The sequence below is a fragment of the Esox lucius genome, chromosome 5 (genome assembly GCF_011004845.1).
Source record: "Esox lucius isolate fEsoLuc1 chromosome 5, fEsoLuc1.pri, whole genome shotgun sequence".
Classification (NCBI taxonomy): Eukaryota; Metazoa; Chordata; class Actinopteri; order Esociformes; family Esocidae; genus Esox; species Esox lucius.
Window position 1 is genome coordinate 22,525,321 of NC_047573.1, and position 26,853 is coordinate 22,552,173.

The 26,853-nt window shown below is 43.3% G+C and overlaps 1 protein-coding gene across 1 annotated transcript in view; it reads left to right on the plus strand.

Moving 5' to 3' along the window:
• The window catches only part of LOC105021252 (protein kinase C epsilon type), a 96,781-nt gene that overhangs the window by 57,565 nt on the left and 12,363 nt on the right, over positions 1-26,853 (plus strand). Inside the window, exons 3-11 of the mRNA XM_010888789.3 lie at positions 590-758; positions 3,138-3,172; positions 3,440-3,534; positions 3,628-3,757; positions 4,006-4,148; positions 5,006-5,096; positions 6,973-7,190; positions 7,604-7,777; positions 22,785-22,939. Of these exons, the coding sequence (XP_010887091.1) occupies positions 590-758; positions 3,138-3,172; positions 3,440-3,534; positions 3,628-3,757; positions 4,006-4,148; positions 5,006-5,096; positions 6,973-7,190; positions 7,604-7,777; positions 22,785-22,939 (1,210 nt within the window). The remainder of the gene's footprint in view (positions 1-589; positions 759-3,137; positions 3,173-3,439; positions 3,535-3,627; positions 3,758-4,005; positions 4,149-5,005; positions 5,097-6,972; positions 7,191-7,603; positions 7,778-22,784; positions 22,940-26,853) is intronic.

Here is a 26,853-nt window from a genome sequence, read left to right on the forward strand (position 1 = left end):
GTCCTCCAATGTGATTGCTCTGTAACAGTGAATGCATTCCATTGATCCAGACCTTTGCAGTGTTGCTCTTTTCTAGCTACAAACACCCATACATGCACACTCTGACAGTGGGACAGGCTCACTTGCATGTTTACCTTGGCAGGTTAGGAGAATGTGGACATTTAGGAGAATGAGAAGTAATCACTGAGAGGTTAATGTGAATGCGGGACATGCCGTTAAATAAGAGTACTGTGGTTCTGGGATTCTCTGGCCACAAAATGTGGCCAGAGTCAGTCCCTTCCAGCTAGGTAGCAAAGTATAAGAAAAACATTTGTTTATTAAAACTAGTATGTGTGTGTTTGACAAGCATGTTTATTCTCTGTATTGTCTACACAGCGTTCCAAGTTGTTGAGGGTTTTGTGTTTGCTTCTGTTGCAATTGCACCATCTAGAGGCTGAAATGCACAAATGTCAAACCTGCAGCTCTGAACTATATTTTTCCACGAATTCCCTGGTTTTCCTTCATCAGCGTGCTGTTCCGTTGTGCTGCAGTTATTTTTCCCGTTTTACATGGGTTGATTATTGTTTGGCTTCCCTGTTATTTTCTCCAGCCCCGGGCTCCAGTGAGAATGCTGAGGAGCGCGTGTTTCGGGAGCGCATGCGGCCGAGGAAGAGGCAGGGGGCCGTACGAAGGAGGGTCCACCAGGTCAATGGACACAAGTTCATGGCCACCTACCTAAGGCAACCCACCTACTGCTCCCACTGTAGAGACTTTATATGGTGAGACACCATTTTACCTGTTTTCACAAACCCTTAACCACAAACCATCATTGCTGAAAATAGCTTCCTTACTCATGGAGGCTGGTGAAAGGTCAAGGACAAGGCTTTTCCTTGTTTCGCAATACTTGCAGGAATTATTGGTCCCCACCAGGTTAGTAAAATTTGTCTACACAGATGCACACACACACACACACACACACACACACACACACTCCTCTACGTCAGCATGTAGAGACTGTATATGCGTGGTCATGTCTGTCAGTGTTGCCATGGAGACAGTGGGAAAAGCCCCCTAGGCTTACCATTGTAGTGTGACAGTGGAAGCTCTATCCCGGAGAGAGATCAGCCCGAGATCAACGGAGATCAGCCAGTTCTGTTTGGACCAAGATTCCTCCCGGTGAGACCAGTCAATTCTGTTTGATCAAGCTTTATCTCACAGACACCAGCCGGTTGTGTTTGGGCAAAGATTCATCTCAGAGAGACCAGCAAATTCTGGCTAGACCAAGCTTTGTCCTGGAGAAACCAGACGGTTTCGTTTGGACCAAACTTTATCCTGGAGAAACCGGATGATTCTGTGTAGAAGTTAACAATATGCACCAAGCATCCATCATCTCATTGTGTCTTTCTATCTGTTCCTGCCTTTAAGACACTCTTAGTCGCTGTGACATCTAGTGGTGTAAAAACAACAGTTATTAAATCAATTTCATTTATTTGATATGTAGTAAGCAGGAAAAGCAAGCAGACAATACAGTGGCCATGTATAAATAGGGCTAAAATGTCACTGCGGAATGTCCCTAAAACAGGGGTTCTCAACTCCAAGCCTGAGGACCCAGGCTACTGCTTGTTTTCTGTTCTGCCTGATAGTTCATTGCATTCACCTGGGGTTCCAAGTCTAAATTTGTCAATATTTAGAGGGCTAGAATGAAAACCAGCATCACTTTGGGTCCCAAGGCCTGGAGTTGAGAACCACTGCCAAAAAGAGTATCCTAACCCTAAAAGATCATTACCACAGCAGTCTGAGAAAATAGTAAGGATTCGATGGGTGTTTTTATTTATGTGCAGGACATATTAAACACATTTGTGAATTGGGAATGTGTTTTTGTACATTCTACTTCCTGAGACAACCTGGGAGGGTAGGGACTCAGCCAGGGGATTAGCCATTACTGACAGCTACCCTGACCTAAATGTAGCCTGCCACCTATCTCCAGGCCTGCCTACCAACCTAATCAAAACAGGTCTGCAAATAGGGAAGCATTTATAGAGGTTCCCTCACGGTTTCATATGAAAGTGGAAGGACTGTGATAAACTCTGTGAAGAGCTATGTGACCATAACACAAATGAAAGGGGGGACACTATCTGAGGTCAGCACTACTAGTTTGAGATGCTTTGTGGATACAGGCCCAGATCTGAACTGAGCTGATCTGGGAACCGCCAGTCTACCGAACGATGATCTTCCAGCATAAAACGTCAAGCCGCCAGGTTAACTGCTAATTAAACAGCTAACTACGAACGTCTCCCTACATGCCTTCATCTCATTTGCTCACCACAGATTCATTGTGTTCTGTCCCTATTTGCCCTCTTCCATTTGCAGCACCGTTGCATAAAAAGATTGATGTTTGTAGATTTAATTAGTGAGTTTAGGTGATTGTGAAATTGTAAACCTGTTATTCGGCTTATGTGTAAATCAAATTGGCGAACAGAGGCGACACTGGTTCTGAAATAGCAAACCTGTTCCTCCGATTAACCTTGAGACACACTTTGACAGACATTCCCTAACCGACTGTAGTGTACTATAGAAGCGTCAAACATTCCCTAAGTGTAGCAGGGGGAGAATGGTCTGACGTCTCTGTGACAGAGGTGATAAAGAGTGTTAGCACACAGCAGTGGCTATTTCAGGCTTCCATCTTCCCTCCAAACCCCCCTCCCCAAATTGCCACAGTTACAGCCCTGCAAGTGGTGTCAGAGTTCATTGCTATGCCTTAGATACTCGACATTTAGCACTCATTGTATATGATAAACTAGACCGAAAGGCACATTCTGTAAGATTATTCATTTTCAATTAATCATTGTTAAAGCAAACTATGTCAGGTGGTTCAGTTTACACATTGTTTACACATTGTTCATTTTAAATCTAAAACACAGAAAAAGAAATGTTTGAATGAGGCCGAGCTCTGACGGACAATGTCACAGGGTTTAAAATGTGCCCACGACGTTTCTCCCGGATCCAAACGTATTCTCTTCGGTCTAAGTGCCTACAATTCCACCAACACGTCATAATAATGTTCCATTTCGAATCTCACTCTGTGTGTCATTGAAAAAAAAAACGCTGTGTTTGAGTGAAATGACGGCGTTTGAAACAATGTCTCCGTGTCTCCACAGGGGTGTGATCGGGAAACAAGGCTACCAGTGTCAAGGTAATCATAATACCTCCTGTCTCTCTGAGTTTCCCTGGTTTGTTCCCATTTGTATTCGCATCGCTTAATACTGCGCGTGACCGGACCCAGATCACAAATCGGCATGTTTGATTTCTGAAAATGATCTGATGTGAAAAGATCTGATGTGATGGATCTAAATACCAGTATTTGGGCTGCCTGTGTAATACCAGAAGTGGGCTGCCTGTGTATGCATTACTACTCTCCTGAACAGACAGGGATGAGACTGAGCTGTCTGTTGTCTCCCAGTGTGCACCTGTGTAGTCCATAAGCGCTGCCATGAGCTCATCATCACAAAGTGTGCCGGGATGAAGAAGGACAAGGAGGACAACACCCCGGAGGAGGTAGACACTGCTCCGCATGCGAGGAGGTGACAGAGGATCAATCTGGTGTTGTGACTGTGTGCGATTCTCAGAGCTCTCTGTCTCCCCCTGCAGGTCGGATCCCAGCGGTTCAGTGTTAATATGCCCCATAAGTTTGGTATACACAACTTCAAAGTCCTTACCTTCTGCGACCACTGTGGATCACTGCTGTGGGGCCTGCTCAGACAAGGGCTGCAGTGCAAAGGTACAGACACACACACACACACGAAAAACGCAATCAAGTGAACAAGCATGCACCCCCCCCCCCCCCCACACACACACACACACAGAAACACAACATAAATATATTCACTACTAAGTATAGACAAGGCCATACACGCACTATTTCTTTCTCACAACATGTGCTACATGTCGGTAGATTGGGAATGCAGTGGTGTGGATTAACTCTGCAAGGTGAAAGAGGGACATAAATGTAATCGTGGTCTCTGTCAGTCTGCAAGGTGAATGTACACAGACGCTGTGAAAGCAACGTGGCTCCTAACTGCGGTGTGGACGCACGAGGCATCGCCAAGGTTCTTTCCGACCTGGGGGTCACGCCTGACAAGATCTCCAGCAATACACAGAGGAGGAAAAAGGTAAGAGGGCTGCAGCGAAGGTTATGGGAAATGCTAATAATATTTTGAAGTGCAAATTATGGAATTGTGCTCATTGATGGTGATGGTGAGAATAATGATGATGAAGTTGACGTTGATGATGATAGTGATGATGGTGGTGTTGATGAGTGATGTGGTGGTGATGATGATGATGGTGGTGGTGATGGTGATGGTGGTGATGATGATTGTGTTGGTGATGGTTATAATGATGATGATGAAGATGGTGGTGATGATGGTGTTGATGGTTGTGGTGATGGTGGTGAGGATGGTGATGGTGGTGATGATGGTGTTGATGCTTGTGATGGTGGTGTGGATGATGATGGTGGTGATGATGATTGTGGTGTTGATGGTGAGGATGGTGGTGGTGATGGTGGTGATGATGGTGATTATGATTGTGGTGGTGATGGTGATGATGGTGGTGATGATGATTGTGGTGGTGATGATGGTGGTGTTGATGATGGTGTTGATGGTGGTGATAATGATGGTGATGGTGATGATGATTGTGGTGGTGATGGTGATTATGGTGGTGATGATGGTGATTTTGATGATGATGCTGATGATGGTGGTGATGATGATGGTGATGATGATTGTGGTGGTGATGGTGATGATGGTGGTGGTGATGATGGTGATAATTTTGGTGATGATGGTGTTGGGATGATGGTGGTTTTGATGATGGTGATGATGGTGGTGTTGATGATGATGGTGGTGATGTTGATTGTGGTGGTGATGGTGATGATGTTTGTGATGATGATGGTGGTGTTGATGGTGATGAGGTTGGTGGTGATGATGATGATAGTGATAATGGGGATGATGATGATGTAATTTCTCCAACTCCATAGATTTCCCAAGAACCTCAGCAGGTGTTACCATGTACCCCCCAGACAGAAGAGGACCGCTCCAAATCAGCACCCACCTCCCCATGTGACCAAGGTATGCACGCACACACAAACACACACACACACACGCACATACACCCAGACACTCTGATACATTTCAACAATAATAAAGGAAATGGTAATGGACATGGCATACACCCAGTACGCATTCATCGTATCAGACACCCCAGACATACTCACACATAGAGGAATAGAAGGTTTTGCATACAGTGGAGAGAACAAGTATTTGATACACTGCCGATTTTGTAAGTTTTCCTACTTAAAAAGCATGTAGAGGTCTGTCATTTTTATCATAGGTACACTTCAACTGTGAGAGACGGAATCCAAGACAAAAATCCAGAAAATCACATTGCATTTTATTGCATGACATAAGTATTTGATCACCTACCAACCAGTAAGAATTCCGGCTCTCACAGACCTGTTCGTTTTTCTTTAAGAAGCCCTCCTGTTCCCCACTCATTACTTGTATTAACTGCACCTGTTTGAACTTGTCACCTGTATAAAAGACACCTGTCCACACTCTCAATCAAACAGACTCCAACCACTCCACAATGGCCAAGACCAGAGAGCTGTGTAAGGACATCAGTGATAAAATTGTAGACCTGCACAAGGCTGGGATGGGCTACAGGACAATAGGCAAGCAGCTTGGTGATAAGGCAACAACTGTTGGCGCAATTATTAGAAAATAGAAGAAGTTCAAGATGACGGTCAATCTCCCTCGGTCTGGGGCTCCATGCAAGATCTCACCTCGTGGGGCATCAGTGATCATGAGGAAGGTGAGGGATCACCCCAGAACTACACGGCAGGACCTGGTCAATGACCTGAAGAGAGCTGGGACCACAGTCTCAAAGAAAACCATTAGTAACACACTACGCCGTCATGGATTAAAATCCTGCAGCGCACACAAGGTCCCCCTGCTCAAGCCAGCGCATGTCCAGGCCTGCCTGAAGTTTGCCAATGACCATCTGGAGGAATGGGAAAAGGTCATGTGGTCTGATTAGACAAAAATAGAGCTTTTTGGTCTAAACTCCACTCGCCGTGTTTGGAGGAAGAAGAAGGATGAGTACAATCCCAAGAACACCATCCCAACCGTGAAGCATGGAGGTGGAAACATCATTCTTTGAGGATGCTTTTCTGCAAAGGGGACAGGACGACTGCACCGTATTGAGGGGAGGATGGATGGGGCCATGTATCGTGAGATCTTGGCCAACAACGGCCTTCCCTCAGTATGAGAATTGAAGATGGGTCGTGGCTGGGTCTTCCAGCATGACAACGACCCAAAACACACAGCCAGGGCAACTAAGGAGTGGCTCCGTAAGAAGCATCTCAAGGTCCTGGAGTGGCCTAGCCAGTCTCCAGACCTGAACCCAATGGAAAATCTTTGGAGGGAGCTGAAAGTCCGTATTGCCCAGCGACAGCCCCGAAACCTGAAGGATCTGGAGAAGGTCTGTAAGGAGGAGTAGGCCAAAATCCCTGCTGCAGTGTGTGCAAACCTGGTCAAGAACTACAGGAAACGTATGATCTCTGTAATTGCAAACAAAGGTTTCTGTACCAAGTATTAAGTTCTGCTTTTCTGATGTATCAAATACTTATGTCATGCATTAAAATGCAAATTAATAACTTAAAAATCATACAATGTGATTTTCTGGATTTTTCTGGATTTTTTTAGATTCTGTCACTCACAGTTGAAGAGTACCTATGATATAAAAATGACAGGCCTCTACATGCTTTGTAAGTGGGAACACCTGCAAAATCGGCATTGTATCAAATACTTGTTCCCCCCCCCCGTATTTACATTACCCTTACAGATTTCGTATTGTAGTGTCCCTGGGAGCAATGTTTTTCCAGTCAACCCCTGCTCAACCTACAGAGAGTCAATGTAATCCTCACCTTTCTCCTTTCTCAACCAGATCTTAAAGAGTTGGAGAACATTCGCAAGGCGCTGTCATTCGACCAACGTGGACAGGAACAAAGGTCGGCCTCGTCCTCATCGTCCAGCAGGGTGGTGGTGGGTTCGGAGGAGGGTGAAGGTCGTGAGAATGGAGAGCTCAAGACTGTCCAGACCAAGAGAATGAGCCTACAGGACTTCCTCTTCATCAAAGTCCTAGGCAAAGGCAGCTTTGGAAAGGTGCTGTGTTATATGTCGGACTATTTCATTCTCTGTCTGTCTGCCTGCTGTCTGTCTGCCTGATGTAGGTCTGCCCGCTGTCTGCCTGTCTGACTTGTTTAATGTGCCGCCTCTCTGCCTGCCTGCCTGCTGTCTGTCTGTCTCTCTTTTGATCTGTCTTGTGTTATTAACCCTCTTCCATTGTTGCTAAATGCTGTCATAAAGAGTACTTTGTTGTAGGTTGGCAGTGGCGTGAGTGTGTTTGTATGTGTGTTTATGTGATGTTTTTTCTGTGTGTATTTTGACTGTTGTGGTTCTGCTATGTAGGTGATGCTGGCTGATCTGTAAGGAACAGATGAGGTGTACACTTTTGAAGGTGTTGAAGAATGACGTGATCCTGTTTGTATTTTAACTGTTGTGGTTCTGCCATGTAGGTGATGCTGGCTGAGCTGAAAGGAACAGATGAGGTGTATGCTGTGAAGGTGTTGAAGAAAGACGTGATCCTGCAGGATGATGATGTAGACTGTACCCTGACGGAGAAACGCATCCTGGCATTAGCCAGGAAACACCCATACTTGACACAACTCTTCTGCTGCTTTCAGACCAAGGTAGGGACCACTACTTCCTCACAAAGAGCATAAGCAATGAAGACAAACAAAGACACACTGACACACACAAATATACGGTCGGAATGACCGTGGCCAGACAGATGGACCGAACAAACAGACTCGTGCTCCAGCCCCCTACTGTTGGTTCCTAACATCTGTTTGTGTTAACAGTCATCCCAAACACGCAGATAAATTGACTACAACAACCTGTGGCCAACCAAATTCTTCTCAGAATATTGCCGTTTTGCTGGCTAGCATTTTGGTATCTTTGCCACCAGGTGGCGATATAATATCATATTTGAAGAAAACAACATAAAGAGGTGAAGTACATAAATGTCTGTTCTCTTTACTTACCGTTTGGGTAATATTTCAGGGTGATAATCAAGAGATATTCCACAATTAAAATGGCTTTTGGGTAATGTAATTATTTTTTTAAAGGAAAAAGGCTGTAATTACTTAGGTGTATCTACAGAAATAGTGGAATGATGGTGTTTAACAAAACCAGGAAAACAGTTGTATGCTGACCCTAAATGTTATTCTGATGGTGCAGCCTTCTTGTCATTGTTCTCTTGATCTATCTTAGTCAACTTCTCTACCGAATTGGTCTGTCGAATACATTGTTTAATTCTTACTGCAACACCACCAAAATTGTCAAAACGTCACAGATTTGATTTTCAAACATTCATAATCAGAAAAAAAACTTTAACATTTCACAAGTATATTTGACAGTTTTAGTGTTACTTTCATCAGCTGTTGTACAGAATGGTAATAAACACAGGAAGAACTAAATAATGACTGCACTGGGCCTTGAATAGGATTGCACATTACTCACCAATAGGATTGCACATTACTCACCAATAGGATTGCACATTACTCACCAATAGGATTGCACATTACTCACCAATAGGATTGCACATTACTCACCGATTCTGAGGATTTGTAGAAAGCTCCTAGGAAATTCACACAAATGGCAGTGTTGTTACAACTCTGACAGATGTGTAAATGCTTTCACTATTAATAGACCGTTATGTTTGACTGAAGTTTTAAAATCAGACTTGAAGTGATCCGCCGTCCTCTTGATTTGTAATAATAACAATGTGTCATTAAATACAGTATTATATGAGTGAATACATTTTGGTGAGAGTGAATGTCTGTTTTAAAATGTTCATGAATGTACGCCTCCATTTGATAATTATAATGAGCCATTTTGTGTTCATCGGTGCTGCTCTCTGCTCTGTCCAACTCAGGTACAGTGGATTTGGAAAGTATTCACGCCCTTTTACTTTCCCACATTTTGTTTCATCTTTATTCTAAAATACATTGTATAGATTTTTGTTCCCTAATCAATCTATGCAGAATAACCCATAATGACAAAGCAAGGTTTTTAGAAATGTTTGCACATTTATACAAAAATGAAATATATTGATTGACAGTGCATGTAAATGCAAAAACCAGTAAAAGGCACTAGACATCCTGCTTTGGAGTTTGCCAGAACATACCTGAAGGCCTCTTAGCAGGCTGTAATGTGCCTTCAATTGAGGATTGGCTTCCATCTGGCCACTCTACCATCAAGGCCTGATTTGTGGAGTGCGGCAGAGATGGTTTTCTTTCTGGAAGGTTCTCTCATCTCCACATAGGATCTGTGGAGCTCTGCCACAGTTACACTCCAATCAAGTTGTAGAAACGTGTCAAGGAGGATCAATGGAAACAGGATGCACCAAAACTGTTTGTCATAAGAAAAGGTCTGAATTGTTACGTGATGTTTCTGTTTTAATTTTTTTAATGCATTTGCAAACATTTCTAAAAACCTTCTTCTGCTTTGTCATTATGGGGTAATGTCTGTAGCTTGATGAGTAAATATGTAATACATTACTATCAGTTTAATCCATGTTTGAATTATGCTTTAATTTATCAAAATGCAGAAATTGTGAAAGTGTCTGAATACTTGACGAATATGACTGAGGAAGCCAGTGACAAGTGACAGTATGGGCTAGCCATATTTTATCAAGACTAATCTAGTCATATCAGCAACACCGTTTCACATTGTATGTGTTGATTGACACTGTTCTGTTTTTAGTCATCATGACAGCATGACGTTGTCATTTCTTGTCTGTGCACCGAAAAGGGAATCAGAATGAAATAAGGCTGAACTTTCTACACCTAACATTAGGCTCATCATGTCCCTCACTTCAATTACTTTCCTGTCAGTCAGTTCATCATAACAACTGTGTTGTTGTCTAAAATGGCAGACACAGACATTCGATGTACAGCGGTGGCCCAAGGATTACTGTTGATGGAGGCGTTTATATATGGTACTGATATCTTTTGTTCCAGTTTCCTAATTGGTTCTCGGTCATCATATACGAATTCCAATTAAAACATCTATGAGAGGTCAATTTTGTGAGTATACGTAAAAACACGAACTATCAAATAGTTTGGTGCCGTTTCGTGATCATGGGGTGTGTCTGTGTTTTGTGAACCTGCACTTGTACCTGTTTTAAACTCACCTGTACGTAAACTCTCTACCCGATTTCACACTAATATTTGAAGCAGTGACTATCAGTTAGCTTGGTGGTGTTTCCGCCTGCATGATGTGGGCAACGCCCACTCAAAGCATCGTTTTTTTAATTACAGAAAAGGGTCTGCACATTCTGAATCTAAAGTCAATTCTACAGTTCTGCTCCACGCATTAAATAACTAGCTTGTTCCCACATGGCCGAGCATGTCAGGGAGTGCAGGCATGTTGGGGTGGGGGGGTCGGTTAATGAAAGGAGTTATTTGTGTGCACCGGTCCTAATGTGCTTGGATGTTGGCGGTTGCTAATGAACCTAAATAAGATGTGTTACAGATTTCACACCATTCTGAACATGCTGTATCATATATGGCCTGTCTCATCGTTTCCACTGGTGATCTATGGGCGTATGACGACAGACATGGTTTGTGTGGTCGCAGTTCTGGGAATCGACCCAGCTTGACAGGCACACACATGTGAAACTTGGCTAAATAAACAGGGACATCAACATTCATCATCAACTTTTAATTCTAACCTTAAAACTTTAACTTAATCCCTTAATTTAAACCTGACACACACAAACGCATGCGCGGGCGCGCGCACACCCAAACACAAAGGGTCTGGGTACAGTGCCTGGAAGTTAGGTAACCCCTTGAGGTCTGCTGTTGTATAAGCGGGCCATATTATGGGATGTGCATTGAAAAGGTTGGTTGGCGGATGAGGAGGGGGCAGTGTGTATCTGTTACTGATTTAAGGGAGGAGTAAACAGGAGGCCGGGGTTGCGTGTTAATTGACAGCTTGATAAAGCACAATGCCAGTCGACGCTCCCTCGCACACGTTTCGTGCACATACGACAGACATTCTAGAAACATACAGTGCATGTGAGGCACACGTGACGAATGAGGCACTTCCACAGTGACCCGTAATGGCCACGTCCATCTTGATAATTCGGCTGTGGGGCATAAGTGGTGGTTGTGGGTGGCTGGTTTGGTGGGGGGGTGGGTTGGGGTGGGGGGGGGGGGTAACCTTTCTTAAGCATTTTGTTTATTTTCGCAGAGTGGTTTAAAATCTACCGCAGTAATGATGACGTGCTCCCCTCCTCATTTATTTATTTCCACCGTTTCCCCTAACACGGCAGAGAACATTGTGTTCTGGGGGGGGGGGGGGGGGGGGGGGGCAACAGAGGAAAGGACGAGGGTTAGGTGCTCAGGGAATGGGATATGAGGAGAGAGGAAAATGGTGGAGAGGAGGAGAAAGATAACACAGTAATGTTATCACCGTTCATAGTCGAATCCTCCATTCTTATCTCTGGGTTTAAGGTTTCACCCTGCCGCTGGGATTAGGGTATTGGAGGCAGATTACATCAGATTATATTGAGCTTGAACATGAGAATAGGAAGGAGATAGCTTTCATCCTCATGTCTGCTATTCTGGAAATATATCCAATAGCAAGAGTGAAGGTACAGTATATCATTGAATGAGCAAGATGTTTGTCAATAACTATTTTTTCTCTCTCACTCTCTTTTATTTTCCTGCTTTCTCTTTAGCAGTCACACACACACAGCTAGTACAGAGTTAGTTGTCTAGGGACAGCTATGTTGGTGTTGTATTTGGCCAAAACAGGGATTGTTACAGGCCTTACGTAAGTAGGTCTTGATTCTTATCAGGCCTAATGTGTATTCCATACCCTGGTAGTTTCCCCTGCCGCTCTGCTTCCCTCCTCATCCCAACCATGGAAGATAACTACCAGAACGGCCTCCCATTGCCGTCGGTTGAGGAGAACGATGTCTCTCACCTGGAGAACGATGTCCTACCGATACATGGATAGACTGACCTGTAAAACATCCAAAGGACCCGCCTTCAGTATGGCATTCCTCAAAGCGCACTACTTTAGATGTAGGGAGGTGGCATGCAGGGCACTATGTAGTAAACAGGGCGCCATTTGGGGTGTGAAGCAAGTGACCAATGGCTCCCAAAGGGGCCCTTGTTGAGGGCCGGATGAGCTGAGCTGATAGGGTTTTGGAAACAGAAAGCCTGGTGAGTGCGGCAAGACCAGGCGGACCACCTCGGTCACAAGGATGGCGGTCACGGAGGCCTGCGATCGGAAAGCCTGCGAGGCGACTCAGTTGGCTAATGTACGGACGCTATGAGAGGACTGCGTTCACGAATTTACCGGGAGTCGGCGTTCTCTCTCTGTCTCCGCCCGCCTTTCTCCCAGTCTTCCTTTCTCTGTCACGTGAGGGTTCTCCCGCCCCAGCGTCACAATCCGGTTATCAGATGCTTAAATGAATCAGTGCAGGTGAGCACTGTAGTGTTTGATGTATCCCCTCCCCGTTTCCTTCCTCGTTGTCTCCCCGTGGCTCCATACTTAGAACACTAGGTTGACCTCTGAGTGACACCGCCCCCTAAACACCACCCTCTATTACACCACCCTCTATTCTTTTCTCTCTCTCGTTCTCTCCTTCCTTCGCTCCATTTAAAGTCCCCTCAAGCGAGCAGGCCTCTAATAGGGTGTTTCTGTCTTAGCCTGTTTCCTGCATGGTTTGTGTGTTATGTGTCTGTGTTTGTGTGTGCGTGTGTGTGTGTGTCCGTACACCCTATCATGGTTTGTGAGTGTTTGTGGGTTTTGTGTATGTGTGCTGTATCTTCAACAGTGTCACTGGACCCTGACCAAAACACAGCTGTATGTCTTATAACTACCACGCGCACCAGGGGTCCGGAAATGTGGCATCAGTCATTTGACCAGCAGCCTTTTTCATTTACCGGACTGAGGGGTTAAGCGGCGGTAACCCATTAAATCGTCCAACCACATAGCTCCGATTGACAGATATGCTATCTCTATTAGATGGTCATTCTTTTGTTTATTTAATTTTGATAGTTTTTTTTGTTTATAGAGACAGTGGGAAAAGAGAGGAAATTGTTTTGTTGAAAGACCTGTGGACCGGGTTTTTGAACCCATGCTGGGCCATTCTGGACTGATTCTTCTTCACAGAACATCAGTTATCCTTTAAAGTAGATGTGTTGTGCTTGTTCTTCTCTTCGAGCAGTGTACTCCTCGTCTTTTTCTTATCTGGTGGTTTTCTTTTCTTCTTGTTAGAATACATTTTCCACGTTCATACAATATTGAAGAATGATCCGGATCATCTGTTTTGTTCGAAAGTTCCCTTTTCTGAGATTTATTTCATTTTTATTTTTTTTAGTTGCTTCCTTTACCGTTAGACGAGCAAGTGCCAAAACATGTGAAATACTTACCAAGTAAAAGTTCAAATCTGGAAATAAAAGCCTGTCTGTCTTGTCAGTGCAGCCAATGTTAATGTGCCCTGAGGTCACTACACATGAAACGCACCATGCCGACTTGACCAGTTCTATTTAAAAGAACCACAATATATACATTTACAAAAAAGCCTTAACCTACTAGGCTAGATATAAGTGGGAAACCGTTTAAGATAAGTAATGCACGTCTGTGACAAGGGCAGCCCTCTTTGTCACTCTATCCTCTTTGAAAAGTTGTCCAGCCAACACTTTACTTACCTGCTTTTCAGTCATTGTAATCGGCCCAAAAGCCGGCAATTGCTAGACCAAGAGGCAAACTGTCAGAAACACATACAGGATCACTTTTAAACATATGCTAAGGTAAAACTTTGATGTCACAGGTTTTGATTGACAGCCAGGGAAAGGTTGAGTGATGGGGTGTTTTAGTGATGAACTCAAAGTGACCCATGATGTGAGCCCCATCCTCCGGTCATAATCACCCTCAGGATCCCAGCCATACCCTTATCGAGCTAATTACCTCTCAGATATGTAAATAATGTTATACAAGAGTTTCGAGCCGGGCCCAGCCCCGGCCACTTGTAGCCTTGTACTGCAGGACAGATGGAGAGGAACTGAGAGGGAGAGAGTGAAAACGAGGGAGAAAGAGGAAGAGAGGGAGTCAGAGAGGGCAGAAGAAGGTTCTGGAGAAAGGATTATCAGACACGCAATGTCGGGCTAAGCAGAAGAACGAAGTAGAGGGAGGAAAAATGTAGGAAAACAAAAAGATTGCGTTGGGAATGGTGGGGGGATAGGGAGAGTTTCTGGTCAAGATCGACACGAAAAATGATTGAATAAGGGTTGGCAGGCGAACAAAGCGGAAATGAGTGAATGCATGGCTAAGATTGAATTTGAGCTCATAGCCTGCGTAGATTACAGCAGTTGTTGTGACAAGAATTTAATTCAAATAACATTTACATAATATGTAAATGCGACTTACTATTCACACTAGCAATGAGAAACTGTGCCACAGATACGCAGTAAGGGGCGACGCCTACTTGAGCAGAGCTTTGCCTTTCTTCTGATTCTGATTTTACCTTATTCAGAACCAAACCTCCTATGTGACCTATAATTCCAGTCCAAAACACACCGCGAGAGACATCATCTTTACACCTCAGTAGCCGTGGGAACTGTCTGTTAGAAAAGAATTCCCACGTTACCATGAATGGTGACGGACAACAGTTGACATTTTTACCTGTCCTCACCCTTGACCTCCCACCACGACCTTGACCACCCTCCACGACCTTGACCACCCTCCATGACCGTGACCACCCCAACCTTCACGACCTTGACCATCCTCCAGGACCTTTACCACCCACCCACCTACTTTGGACTGTACAAAGTTTACCCCTACCGCTGTCTGAATGAGGTGGATGAGTGGGAGGTGTGACAGAGCAAACTGGCCAGGGTAGTGTTTCCTGGTTACGGTTGTTTTTGGCATTTTAAGGTCCTTTACAGCAATGGGGGCTTTTGGTTCCTGTTTGATGCCTTTCCAGACAGATTTGCCATCATTACTTGAACACTGCTATTTCAGTCTGACTAGACTTATATTTGTCTGCCGAAATGTGTGATTTTAGCTTTTTACTCATCCCTATTGAGGGCTCCTTTGTGGTAAAGAGAGCCCTGTGTGCTTCCTGTTTGTCACAGCGGAGGTCACTCGGCTCATCAGTGAACCATAACTCATAGTTGATACAAAAGTGGGTGCTGATTTCCTCACAACTGTTGATGTAAATTGTGACCCGGTCACTGTAGTCATCCATGTTGGCATTGTTGTCCGTCGTTGGAATTCTGTTGTGTAAGTGAAACAAACTGACAATGTTTTTAAGTTACTTGAGAGTACTTGAGTGCTTAATTGTAGGTCATCTAAAGACAACCCAACTCACTGAAATGCTGATCAAGCATTGGGTAAGTTGGCTACGTTTAGAAAAAAATATTGTCCTTCTATAGTCCACACAACACAGAATAATAACATTAAATTAACTTATTAAAGATGCATTGTGGATTATTATTATTTATTTTACTTCAGCCAGTAATTGGAAAAGTGGTGCTTATGATACAAAATGGTCCCTGTGTTTTGGTCACCCTTTTGAAAATAATAGAATAGAATATATCACATATTCCACCAGTCTTCTTTAAGGTGGCTTTTTTTTTTTACAGTGATCATCCTGTTTTGAAGGGAAAAGGAAGTCAGGTTGAAGATACTGTATCCCTGAAAAAGGGATGTTTCCCGTTTCTAACGGCAACGCTAAGGGTGAGAAGAACAGGAAAGCAATGGACCCAATTTACCTTCAGACTGTCCGACACTGCTTCCTTGTCCCGTTGCACTACTTGTGGTGGGCTAGGCCCCTGCAGATTCAGATGTGGTTGTTAGCCAGATAATGCGCTTTCCTTCGATGGGTGGGTCCTGGGGAATACTTCCTGAATGAGCGAGCATTGTGATAATAGCAAAGTGGCGTGGCAAGATGTGCACTAGTTAAAACCTCTTTAGCTGTCCTGTGCCAGCTGGGAGTTGCGTAATGAAACAAGATCTTTGTTTAAGAATTGGACTTAATTAAACTGAGAAGAAAATGTGGTAATATAAGAGAGAAATAATACAAGCAAAAACCATTTAAAAGTCTTTGGACTCTGTGGGGTCAGTAGCGGGACTTTCATCCAAATTAAGAAAGCATGAATTCCACAAAAACACTAATAACAAAACAAGGTGATTTGTTTTACCCTGGTGAATGATTAACCCTAACCCAGGTGGAGTTATTGTAACGTGAGAACCTAGACAAAAACAAAACATCCCAGATAAATTCTCCTTCTGGAAAGCAAAAAATTCTGAGCATTTCTTTATCTAATGAAAAGCAACAGCAGCCTTGCGTTTTAGTCCTAGGAGCTCGTCTCACCTTAGCACGCTATGTTCTGTTTTCTTTCAGTCCCTCTCATTCTCCTGTACAGGCAATGAGTGGAGGGCCTTTCGCAGAGCCCTTGGCTGGCCCTCCAGACCCTGACTCTTGGCGGACCTCGCACAGGTTGATTGTCCGTTTTTACTTCAGAAAGTTGTGGCAGTGGATTGTAGTCTTGCACTCCCATCCAGCTATGCGCAAACAGGAGCCATGCCAAAACACACCTGCATGTTGGACAAGTAGCACACGTGTACACACTGCATGTACACACGCAAACATACATAGTGAAACATGTTCATATATACACCGCCTCCCAGCACACACACACACAGTTAGACATACTCCTGAGCACGCACCCACACCCATCTGGCCAAATTCAGTGTGGCTCCGCCGGTTCCACATTAACCACTGTTTAAGGTGATTAATCAGTGACCTTGCTGGATCAAATAAAAAGTGTGTTTATACTCAGTTTCTCTGTTAAGACAGGGTTGGCAAGGCACAAGATGCATGTCTGTGCTCCCCAATCTGCCTTTCATTTGCCTGTGGTCCTACAGAAGAATGTTCTCACAGAGATGTACTTTCATGTAATGATGAAAGAGAAGCTGCGGAGCATGGCTCAATGAGTGACACATTGGCAGAGGTCCTTCGTCTTAATTTGTTGTGATTGAGACCGCTCCGTGAGTGAAGAAGGGAATTTCATTTTTTGTTCAACCTTCAGTTTGGGTATGGTCACTCCGTGATGAGGATAGTTTTCCTGTAGGTTTTGAGTGTAGTTACAGGGACAAACTTTTTAACACACTGGTTATATTCACATCATACCTGTTTACTAACGCTAGTTAGAATTGGCTAACTCTAACCTCCTCCTTAATACTGCATACAGAAACAGGTTACAACAAATACATCGACAAGATGAAAAAGCTGTCTTTCTGTCTCCGAGTCAAGTAAGTTAAACCCAGTGGCTCCCAGGTTGTTGTTGTAAATAAGCTTGAGGTTTTAGATAGGCAAATTCGATTTTTGTTTTGAAACACTTTGATATTGCATTATTGTCAATAGCGAATGATGACAAGAAATAGGAATAAAATGTTCAAGCACAGAACAAATCTTTTAAAAACAACAAAAAAATATTTTTAAAATGGGTGAACATCACTTTTATTGTGGATGTGTTAAGAAACATTCTTATTTAAAACAGCAGTGACTACAAATGAACGCTATACGTTATTTACCATTTATTTTAAATATCTTTCTCTGATAAAAACATTGGGTATTTTTAAATAATGCAATCTAATTAGAAACTGAACAATATTCAACATTCTAAAAGTTTGCAAAACTGTCTACAATCCCATATAACCAATGGAAGCATAATACAAATATAATCTAATATACTGCAACCTGTGGAATTATAATAAAACTATAATGCTGTATACTGGTGTCCTGTGGTCACTCATGATTGACGGCCCCAACGTCCATCACACAAAAACAATCCTGGGTTAGAGTGAATGTCAGACACCTGTTTCAATCCCCCAACTCCCTGTTCTCATGTAACCTGCTCCAACCCTCTACAAAATACATACTACAGCATGTATCCTCTCTGAGCCCTATCAGTCAGGTGCAAAACCACACCAAACAGGCACTGGCAGAGGTGTGCTATGCTGCACCCACTCCTTCTTTGAGTTCTTTGCCATCTATAGCTCAACCACAGAACCAACCAAGTGTAGCTTTTTTTGGTCGGAGCACACAGTCCAGAATGGAACCGGTTTCTGATCCCTGGCTTCTTTATATTCATTATTGTGAGTGTCTAAAAGCCTGTTTGGGTCTGTGAGCTCAGCGCTTCATTATTCAGCCTGGGTCTCTCTGATTAATGTTATGGAGAGGGTTTGAGGTTTAGGGTCTGTGAGCTCGGCGCTTCATTATTCAGCCTGGGTCTCTCTGATTAATGTTATGGAGAGGGTTTGAGGTTTAGGGTCTGTGAGCTCGGCGCTTCATTATTCAGCCTGGGTCTCTCTGATTAATGTTATGGAGAGGGTTTGAGGTTTAGGGTCTGTGAGCTCGGCGCTTCATTATTCAGCCTGGGTCTCTCTGATTAATGTTATGGAGAGGGTTTGAGGTTTAGGGTCTGTGAGCTCGGCACTTCATTATTCAGCCTGGGTCTCTCTGATTAATGTTATGGAGAGGGTTTGAGGTTTAGAGTCTGTGAGCTCGGCGCTTCATTATTCAGCCTGGGTCTCTCTGATTAATGTTATGGAGAGGGTTTGAGGTTTAGGGAGGGAGAGGGAGGAGAAAAAGATGGCGAGTGTGAAAGAGAGAGAAAAGAAAGAGAAGGAGAGAAAGACAGAAGGAGAAAGGGTGTCCCTCCCCTGAACAGTAGAAATGACTCCGCTAATGTCAACCTTAGCAGACCCCTCTCGGATGGTAGGGACAAACAGCTGGCTTCTAGGTAAATGCAGTGTGTGCCGGCATGTGTGCGTGACATAACTACATAACAGGGACAAAAGATTACCAATATCTGGTTAAATTGGATGAAAAAGTTTGACTAATGGAAACGTTTCATTAATGAGAGAAATCTTTACCGTTCCCCATTTTGGAAAAAAGGGTTTTAAGAGTTAGGTTTAGGGCATATGTTACCATTGGGGTTAGTGTTAGAATTAGAATTGGGATTGGGGTTAGGGTTAGGCATTGTGTTTTAGGGTTAGGCATTAGGGCTATATTAAGTTTAGGCTTAAATATTTGGTTATTGAGGTTAATATTAGATTTAGGTTAAGGTTCGGTTTAGGGTTGGGATAATTTTTGACATTTTTAGTTTTTCTGGGGAGAGACTAAAAACAAACAGCTTCCCTGACCCATCACACCATTTTGACAGAAAGGCTGTAGAAAAAAACATGGTCCCTGCAAGCAAAGTTTGAATACCACAATATTAATGTCAGTAACCTAACATTTATGCCTGTCAGATCCCTGGGCGAACTGTGGGCCTGAAAGCTCAGGCAAAAGAGTTGCTGTATAATTGAATAGTTTTCCTTGATTTATTTCTTGTGAGACACGTGTGTATCATGAGGGGGTTTTACTTAAAAATGCAGATCAACCCTGAAGGCAGAAATGTATGTAGGATTTGTTGACTCAACAGAGGGGAGAGAGTTTGCATTAGAGGCCAAATGCTTAGAGAGGACAATTGACCGTGGTTAGTGTGTCCCAACCCGAAACCCTTACCCATAACCTGACCTTAGCCAATAACCTTAAACATTTCCCAACCCGAAACCCTTACCCATAACCTGACCTTAGCCAATAACCTTAAACATTTCCCAACCCGAAACCCTTACCCATAACCTGACCTTAGCCAATAACCTTAAACATGTCCCAACCCGAAACCCTTACCCATAACCTGACCTTAGCCAATAACCTTAAACATTTCCCAACCCAAAACCCTTACCCATAACCTGACCTTAGCCAATAACCTTAAACATGTCCCAACCCGAAACCCTTACCCATAACCTGACCTTAGCCAATAACCTTAAACATTTCCCAACCCAAAACCCTTACCCATAACCTGACCTTAGCCAATAACCTTAAACATGTCCCAACCCGAAACCCTTACCCATAACCTGACCTTAGCCAATAACCTTAAACATTTCCCAACCCGAAACCCTTACCCATAACCTGACCTTAGCCAATAACCTTAAACATTTCCCAACCCGAAACCCTTACCCATAACCTGACCTTAGCCAATAACCTTAAACATTTCCCAACCCGAAACCCTTACCCATAACCTGACCTTAGCCAATAACCTTAAACATTTCCCAACCCGAAACCCTTACCCATAACCTGACCTTAGCCAATAACCTTAAACATTTCCTAACCCGAACCTCTCCTTTAATCCCTATCTTAGCCCTCACCCTAACCATTTTACGCAGCAGCTGTTTCTGGTCAAACATTGTCAAAATCTCTTAATGGAGGACCCTTAGAGTACTGTCCTCTGTAAGAATGTGTGTGTCTGTCCGCGTACAGTATGAGCTGCTGTGTATCTGTCTACAGAAAATGAGTCTGTAAGTTCCAGACTTTAATCTCACCAGTTCGTTTCTTGTGTGTGTGTGTGTGTGTGTGTGTGACTGCGTGTGCGTGCGTGTGTGTGACTGCGTGTGCGTGCGTGTGTGTGTGTGTGTGTGTGTGTGTGTGTGTGTGCATGTGTACCACCGACCAGTGAGTGAGTGCTACACTGAGTCGGGTCAGCCTGTTGTTCTGGGCTTAAGGATAAACATAGTTGAGCTGCCTCCAGGGCCACACACAATACGCTATGTACCAAAATTATAATGATTTCCTGCTGCTATCAGCATCACAAAGCTGCCTGGTTTTAAATGTAACATAGCCATGTGAAGCGTTTGGTAACTTCTTTAGTAATTATCTAAACTGTAGTAAAAAACAGAGCACCAATTCTCTCTAAGAATTCCATCTGACTTATAATATTTTTTTTTGGGTCATTTGTTGTACCACTGATGGGCTTTTGTGTTCAACACACGAGAGACTGCTTGTGAAAACGTGGAATGAAACGGTTCATGACCATTCCAACCTTTCTATGTACCTTTCCTTAGAAAATGTTACGGAACATGTCTTTTGTGTGTGTGTGTGTGTGTGTGTGTAGTAGGTTACATAAAGAGCATGTTCAGACTGGATCCCTCTTGCTCTGTATGGTACAGTGATCGGGGCGGGCACGTCTGATACACACACAGAGGCCCATATTGTTGGGTCTTGGCGGTTATCTTGCCATCGAGGTTTCTCTCAGTGTCGGCGCTGAGAGGTCCTTGTCTGTACATTTCTAATTAGAAGCAGAAAACAAAATACACATTTGATTGGGTGGAACTTGCTGTTACTCTGGGCACATTTAAACAAACTATTTCAACATCCTGTTTAAATTCGCTTTCAGAAAGAGAAAAAACACTGAGGTGGACTGCAGAACATGTAAGACAGACTCCTTCAGCCTAAAAAAGTTCCATTAACTGTTCAGAGATTGTGGTGATAAAATTGGTGATGAAATACTGAAAGCACCATGAACATATGAAATGCTAAATTTCTCACTGTCCTGAGAAAACCAAACTCAAACAGAAAAATATTTTAATTGACAAAACATTAGTTCACAGCTCATCATTTACAAGAAAAATAGGATCCGGGGAATAACGCTCAAATTCTCCTCAGTGACCTACTGTAAACAAACTGACAAAGAATTATCTGTTTCAGTAGATTCACAAGTAGCATATTTGCGCATTAACCAGCTGTACTGTATGTGTGTGGTGGGGGGGGGGGGGGGTGGGGTCAAGATGTGGAAAATCCCCCCTTAACCATTCTCAACCATGGAGGACACATATAGCTGTGGAGTGAGACAAAACCTAGGGGACTAGTTGCTTAGAAAAAGGCTGGCTGTCAGAAAGCAACTCAAAGTAGTCCTGTGTTGTCACTTAATAGAGACCACTAGAGCCAGGTTACGGAAAAGACTGATCGCAAAAGGAATGATGGAACCAAAAGTCAATGGTTCTGTGGCGTCGTGACCCCTGGTGAGTTAAACAATGGTTTGGAGGGGGCCTCTCCTTCTTATATAGAAGGCTTTTTATATCCACACCCCCTACCCGCCTCAGTCTGATTTCCTATATGGGGGAGCTGGAATTCAGGAAGGGGACTGTTGTTCCCAGCGAGCCGTGTTCCCTGCGCCTGGAGAATAGGGGTAGTGTGGTGGGTGAGGTCGGAGGGGAGGGTGCAGGGCTCCGCTGGTTTGTAGGAGTGTGTTATGATCGTTGACCAATATTGCCATGATCATTTGTGTGGTGATTTTATCCATAGCCAGGACTTACAGTGTGTTTCCAGTGGGAGCCGTTCATTAGCAGACAGTGGAGGTGACTCACCCCTATGCAGAACACGTCCATCGGTTTTCATGGACCAAACCTAGAAATGCAATGTGACCACAAACCAAATTGAATCTGTTCGGTTCAGCATGATTCTCGATGGCCCGGCCTGGCGGTAGCCTAAAGCTGTTTGAATGTAGGCACTAATGGAGATCAGTGGAGAACAATGCGGGCGCTACTCAGAAGAGCACACTTCTGTCAGACCACAGTTTAGTCTTTATTCATCTGAATTGACAGACACAAATCTGTATGGTGCCTGTAACAGAATACTTCCAAATTGACTCTGAAATCTTAGATGCAGACACAGAAAACTAAATATGAATCTGTGGTATTTAGTGTTTTTATTAATGGTTTCAGTGTGTGGAACATGTCAAGAAACTTCTATTTCCTTACTTCCACCCCTTTTCTATCTCCTCCCAGGACCGACTGTTTTTTGTGATGGAGTATGTGAATGGAGGAGACCTGATGTTTCAGATCCAACGCTCAAGGAAGTTTGACGAGGCACGCTCTCGCTTTTATGCTGCCGAGGTCACCTCGGCCCTCATGTTCCTTCACCAACACGGAGTCATCTACAGGTAAAACACACTCTAGCCTGTTATCAGTTGATCCTCATCTGTACCATACAGATTGCCTGACTCTAAAGTCTTATTTTGGTAACTTTGTTAACAAAATCCTCTGAAATCCTGAAAGAAAAGGGAGAGTTCTGGAAATTTGCAGAGAGTTACTGGAATCTCTAGACTGATTATAGATCTTTTTTGTTCTTCAACTTCCTGGACTTTTTATGTTTTTGTTTTTATGACAGTATGATCTTGAGCCAGGCTAATAATGATTAACCTACACTCAACCATAATTTTAGGCAATAAAATATTTCAACCTCCAATTCCGATCCCATCCTAATTCTATCGTATCACGTTTTATTTTACCCAGTTGAACTCAACATGAGCTAATTTTCTTCATAATTACAGTCATTGTTAAATAATTACTATATGCTGATATATGCAGTAACTTAATCTGTTTCTATTCCAAAGTATATCTGGAACAGAGACATCTGTTGCTGGACTTGGCCAGTATTACCTCAATCTCTCATCTGTCAGTCACCTTTCTCACAAAACCAACAGTTTTCTGCCACTGCAGTCAAAGCTTCATTGTCAACCAATAGCCAAACAGACAAACTGTTAGAGTACATCGCCACTAAAAATCACAACATCATTGTAACAAGACAGTGGATTGAATCAAAATGTAACTTCTCTCCCAAAATAGCATTCAAGTAAAAACAAAAAATCCCAGAAACAAATGTTCTTCATCATAGAACAGTGTATTAAACAGTCTAGAATTCTGTGGCACGCAATCTTGGAATGAGGAGAATTGGGACAGGCCACCAGGATTCTGGGATTCTGCCACTTTGCTTAATCACCCATTCACTGCTTATAATGTGCGGGCTCGCAGTGTATTCATAAAACTGTAAAATCGTTTACAGTTATTGAATTAAACAGACCTATCCCTGCAGCACAATTTAAACCAATCTCTTCATATTCACAATGGGTTCAATCACGCCACATTTCCATTGTCAGCTCATTTAAATGAAACGTTTTACAAAATAATAATATTTCCATTAAAAATGTCTGCAGCAAAATCATGAATTCTGTGCTCTCTGATATCGCAGAAAATAATCTGCAAAATCCTTTAAGAACTGATCAGGGTCCAAATCCATCTAGTTTCTCAGTCTAAGACTATGTTTCCATGTTAATTGTTATCTCAAAGATGAAACTAAGGCTGGATAAGTGTGCTTATGAGATGCTTCAAATTGATTGTTGTGGGGTTTGTATTTGATTTACACAAAAATGTATTTGAGCCTGCCTAACTATTCATCCCCCAAAGGCAATACTTTGTAGCAATAACAGCTGCAAGTTTCTTAGGGTATGTTTCTATAAGCTTGGCACATCGAGCCACTGGGATTATTGCCTATTCTTCAAGGCAAAATGCTCCAGCTCCTTCAAGTTGGTTGGGTTCCGCTGGTGTACAGCAAGTCATACCAGAGATTCTCAATTAGATTGAGGTCTGGGCTTTGACTAGGCCATTCCAAGACATTTAAATATTGCCTCTTAAACCACTTGAGTGTTGCTTTAGCAGTATGTTTAGGGTCATTGTCCTGCTAGAAGGTGAACCTCCATCCCAATCTCAAATCTCTGGAAGACTGAAACAGGTTTCCCTCAAGAATTTCCCTGAGGGCCATGCATCATTCCTTCGATTCTGACCAGTTTCCCAGTCCCTTCCAATGAAAAACATTCCCACAGCAAGAAGCTCCCACCACCATGGTTCACTCTGGGGATGGTGTTCTTGAGGTGATAAGAGGTGTTATGTTTTCACCCATTATTCTTGATGGCCGAAAAGCAAAGTTTTTGTCTCATCTCACCAGAGTACCTTCCTCCATACGTTTGTGGGAGTCTCTCACATGCCATTTGGCGAACACCAAACCTGTTTGCTTATTTTTTTCTTTAAGCAATGGCTTTTTTCTGGCCATACTTCTGTAAAGCCCAGCTCTGTGGAGTGTACGACTTAAAGTGGTCCTATGGACAGACACTCCAATCTCTGCCATGAAGCTTTGCAGCTCCTTCAGGGTTATCTTTGGTGCCTCTCTGATTAATGCCCTCCTTGCCTGGTCCATGAGTTTTGGTAGGTGTGGTGCTATTATTCTTTCAATATCTGCCAGACCGCGTAAGCAGAGCTGGCCAGGAAGAGTAAATGTCTCTTACTTAGTAAATGAGTGACTGACAGCCACTTGTTAAATAACGTAGTGGTTAGAGATGCGGACTGCCATGCAAGGGACACGTGTTCAAGCCTCACCGCAATCAAAAGAAATGATGCATTAGGATAGACAAAACCTTTGCTGGCTCCATCCATCACTAGCTACGTTATAGTAAGCCTAAAGTAAAACTGTTTACGGTTATATGAATAGCTTAGTAATGTAGTAAAGACACACGGGAGACCCTGGTTTGGATCCAGTGAGGGCAACAACTAGGCTTGCCGGATTATTTTTCTTGTTTTAATAATGGATTTAATGGTGACAATGGGGTGTTAAGCATTTCGGATGTTTGTTTATAACCCAACTCTGATATGTACTTTTCCACAACTTTTTCCCTGACGTGTTTGGAGAGCTGCTTGATTTTGCTTGGTGGTGCCCCTTAGTGGTGTTGCCAACTCCGGGGCCTTTCGGAACAGGTGTATATACACTTAGATCATGTGACACATAAATTGCACACAGGTGGACTTTATTTAACTAATTATGTGACTTCTGGTAATTGGTTGCATCAGATCTTATCAGGGGCTTCATCAAATGGGGGGAATACATATACTTTTCATATATGAATTCTTTGAAATAAGTTATTTTCTTAATTTCACTTGACCAATTTTGACTGTTATGTCCATTACAATTGCAGGTTTGTTTAATGCAAAAAAGTAGGAAAACCAAGGGGGATGAATACTTTTCCAAGGCGCTGTGCCATGGCCCCAATTTTGACTAAACTGAGGAAAAGTTCTAACGGGTGTGTTATATATTCTGCCCGGTAACAGGGCCACGGAGGCTATGTTTATGCCAGAATGTTTACTGCCAGGGCTGATTTATCCTGTTTCTGGCGTTCCATTTATCCTCTCATCTCACTCTCATTTACCACACACAAACCCTCATTCCCTTGAGCCTACGCAACTATGTCGTCTCTGTGGGCTGTAGTTATTTTTTCGTCTTCCCTTCTGGTATTGAGCAATTAGCCTGTAACATTTTGGGTAGGCCCAGATTCTTAAAAAACACCAGCTAACACTTACACAGGCTTTCAGGGAGTTTCACCACCACCCTCCATGCCTTCGTGGTGCCCTCCTTGACCTGAGGACCACTCTACCGCTGGAGCTTTGTAGTTGCGATTTTGAAACCTATCCCATCTGCTTTCACCTCAACAACCCTGACCTAACAGGAAAAGTCCCATTTGGAGCTTAATTTTGTATTAATGCTCGGTCTACGCCTCTCTTCCTGGACTCAGTCAATCTGAGAGCTGAAGGGAACAGCTTGGCTCCAATGCATTCTAAGGAAAATAAAGTGAACACTTCCTGGGTAGATCTGACACTCATATGGAATGTTAGCTAGGTTATCCTAAAAATACATTACTCCATCTCAGGAGCTGGGTTAAGTTGCTTTGACACGTTATCTGTAGTATTGTGAGTGATACACACAGAAAGTGCACTGACTCAAATTTTCACACTTATATTTTAATTCCCTCATTTAATTCAAACCATAAGCACATGAGTCTTTCTGTAACATACAGAGTTATATTACATCTGTGTAGCGTTAGTCTCCTGAATGACATCAGACCAACTGATAAAGGAGGTGCAATGGAGGTGTGATTTACTACAGGCTCACTGAGGTAACGCATACATCCAGAATGCTGACCATTTGGTTAGCAGGGAAATGTGTTATTGTATCCCCCATTAGTCCGCTAGG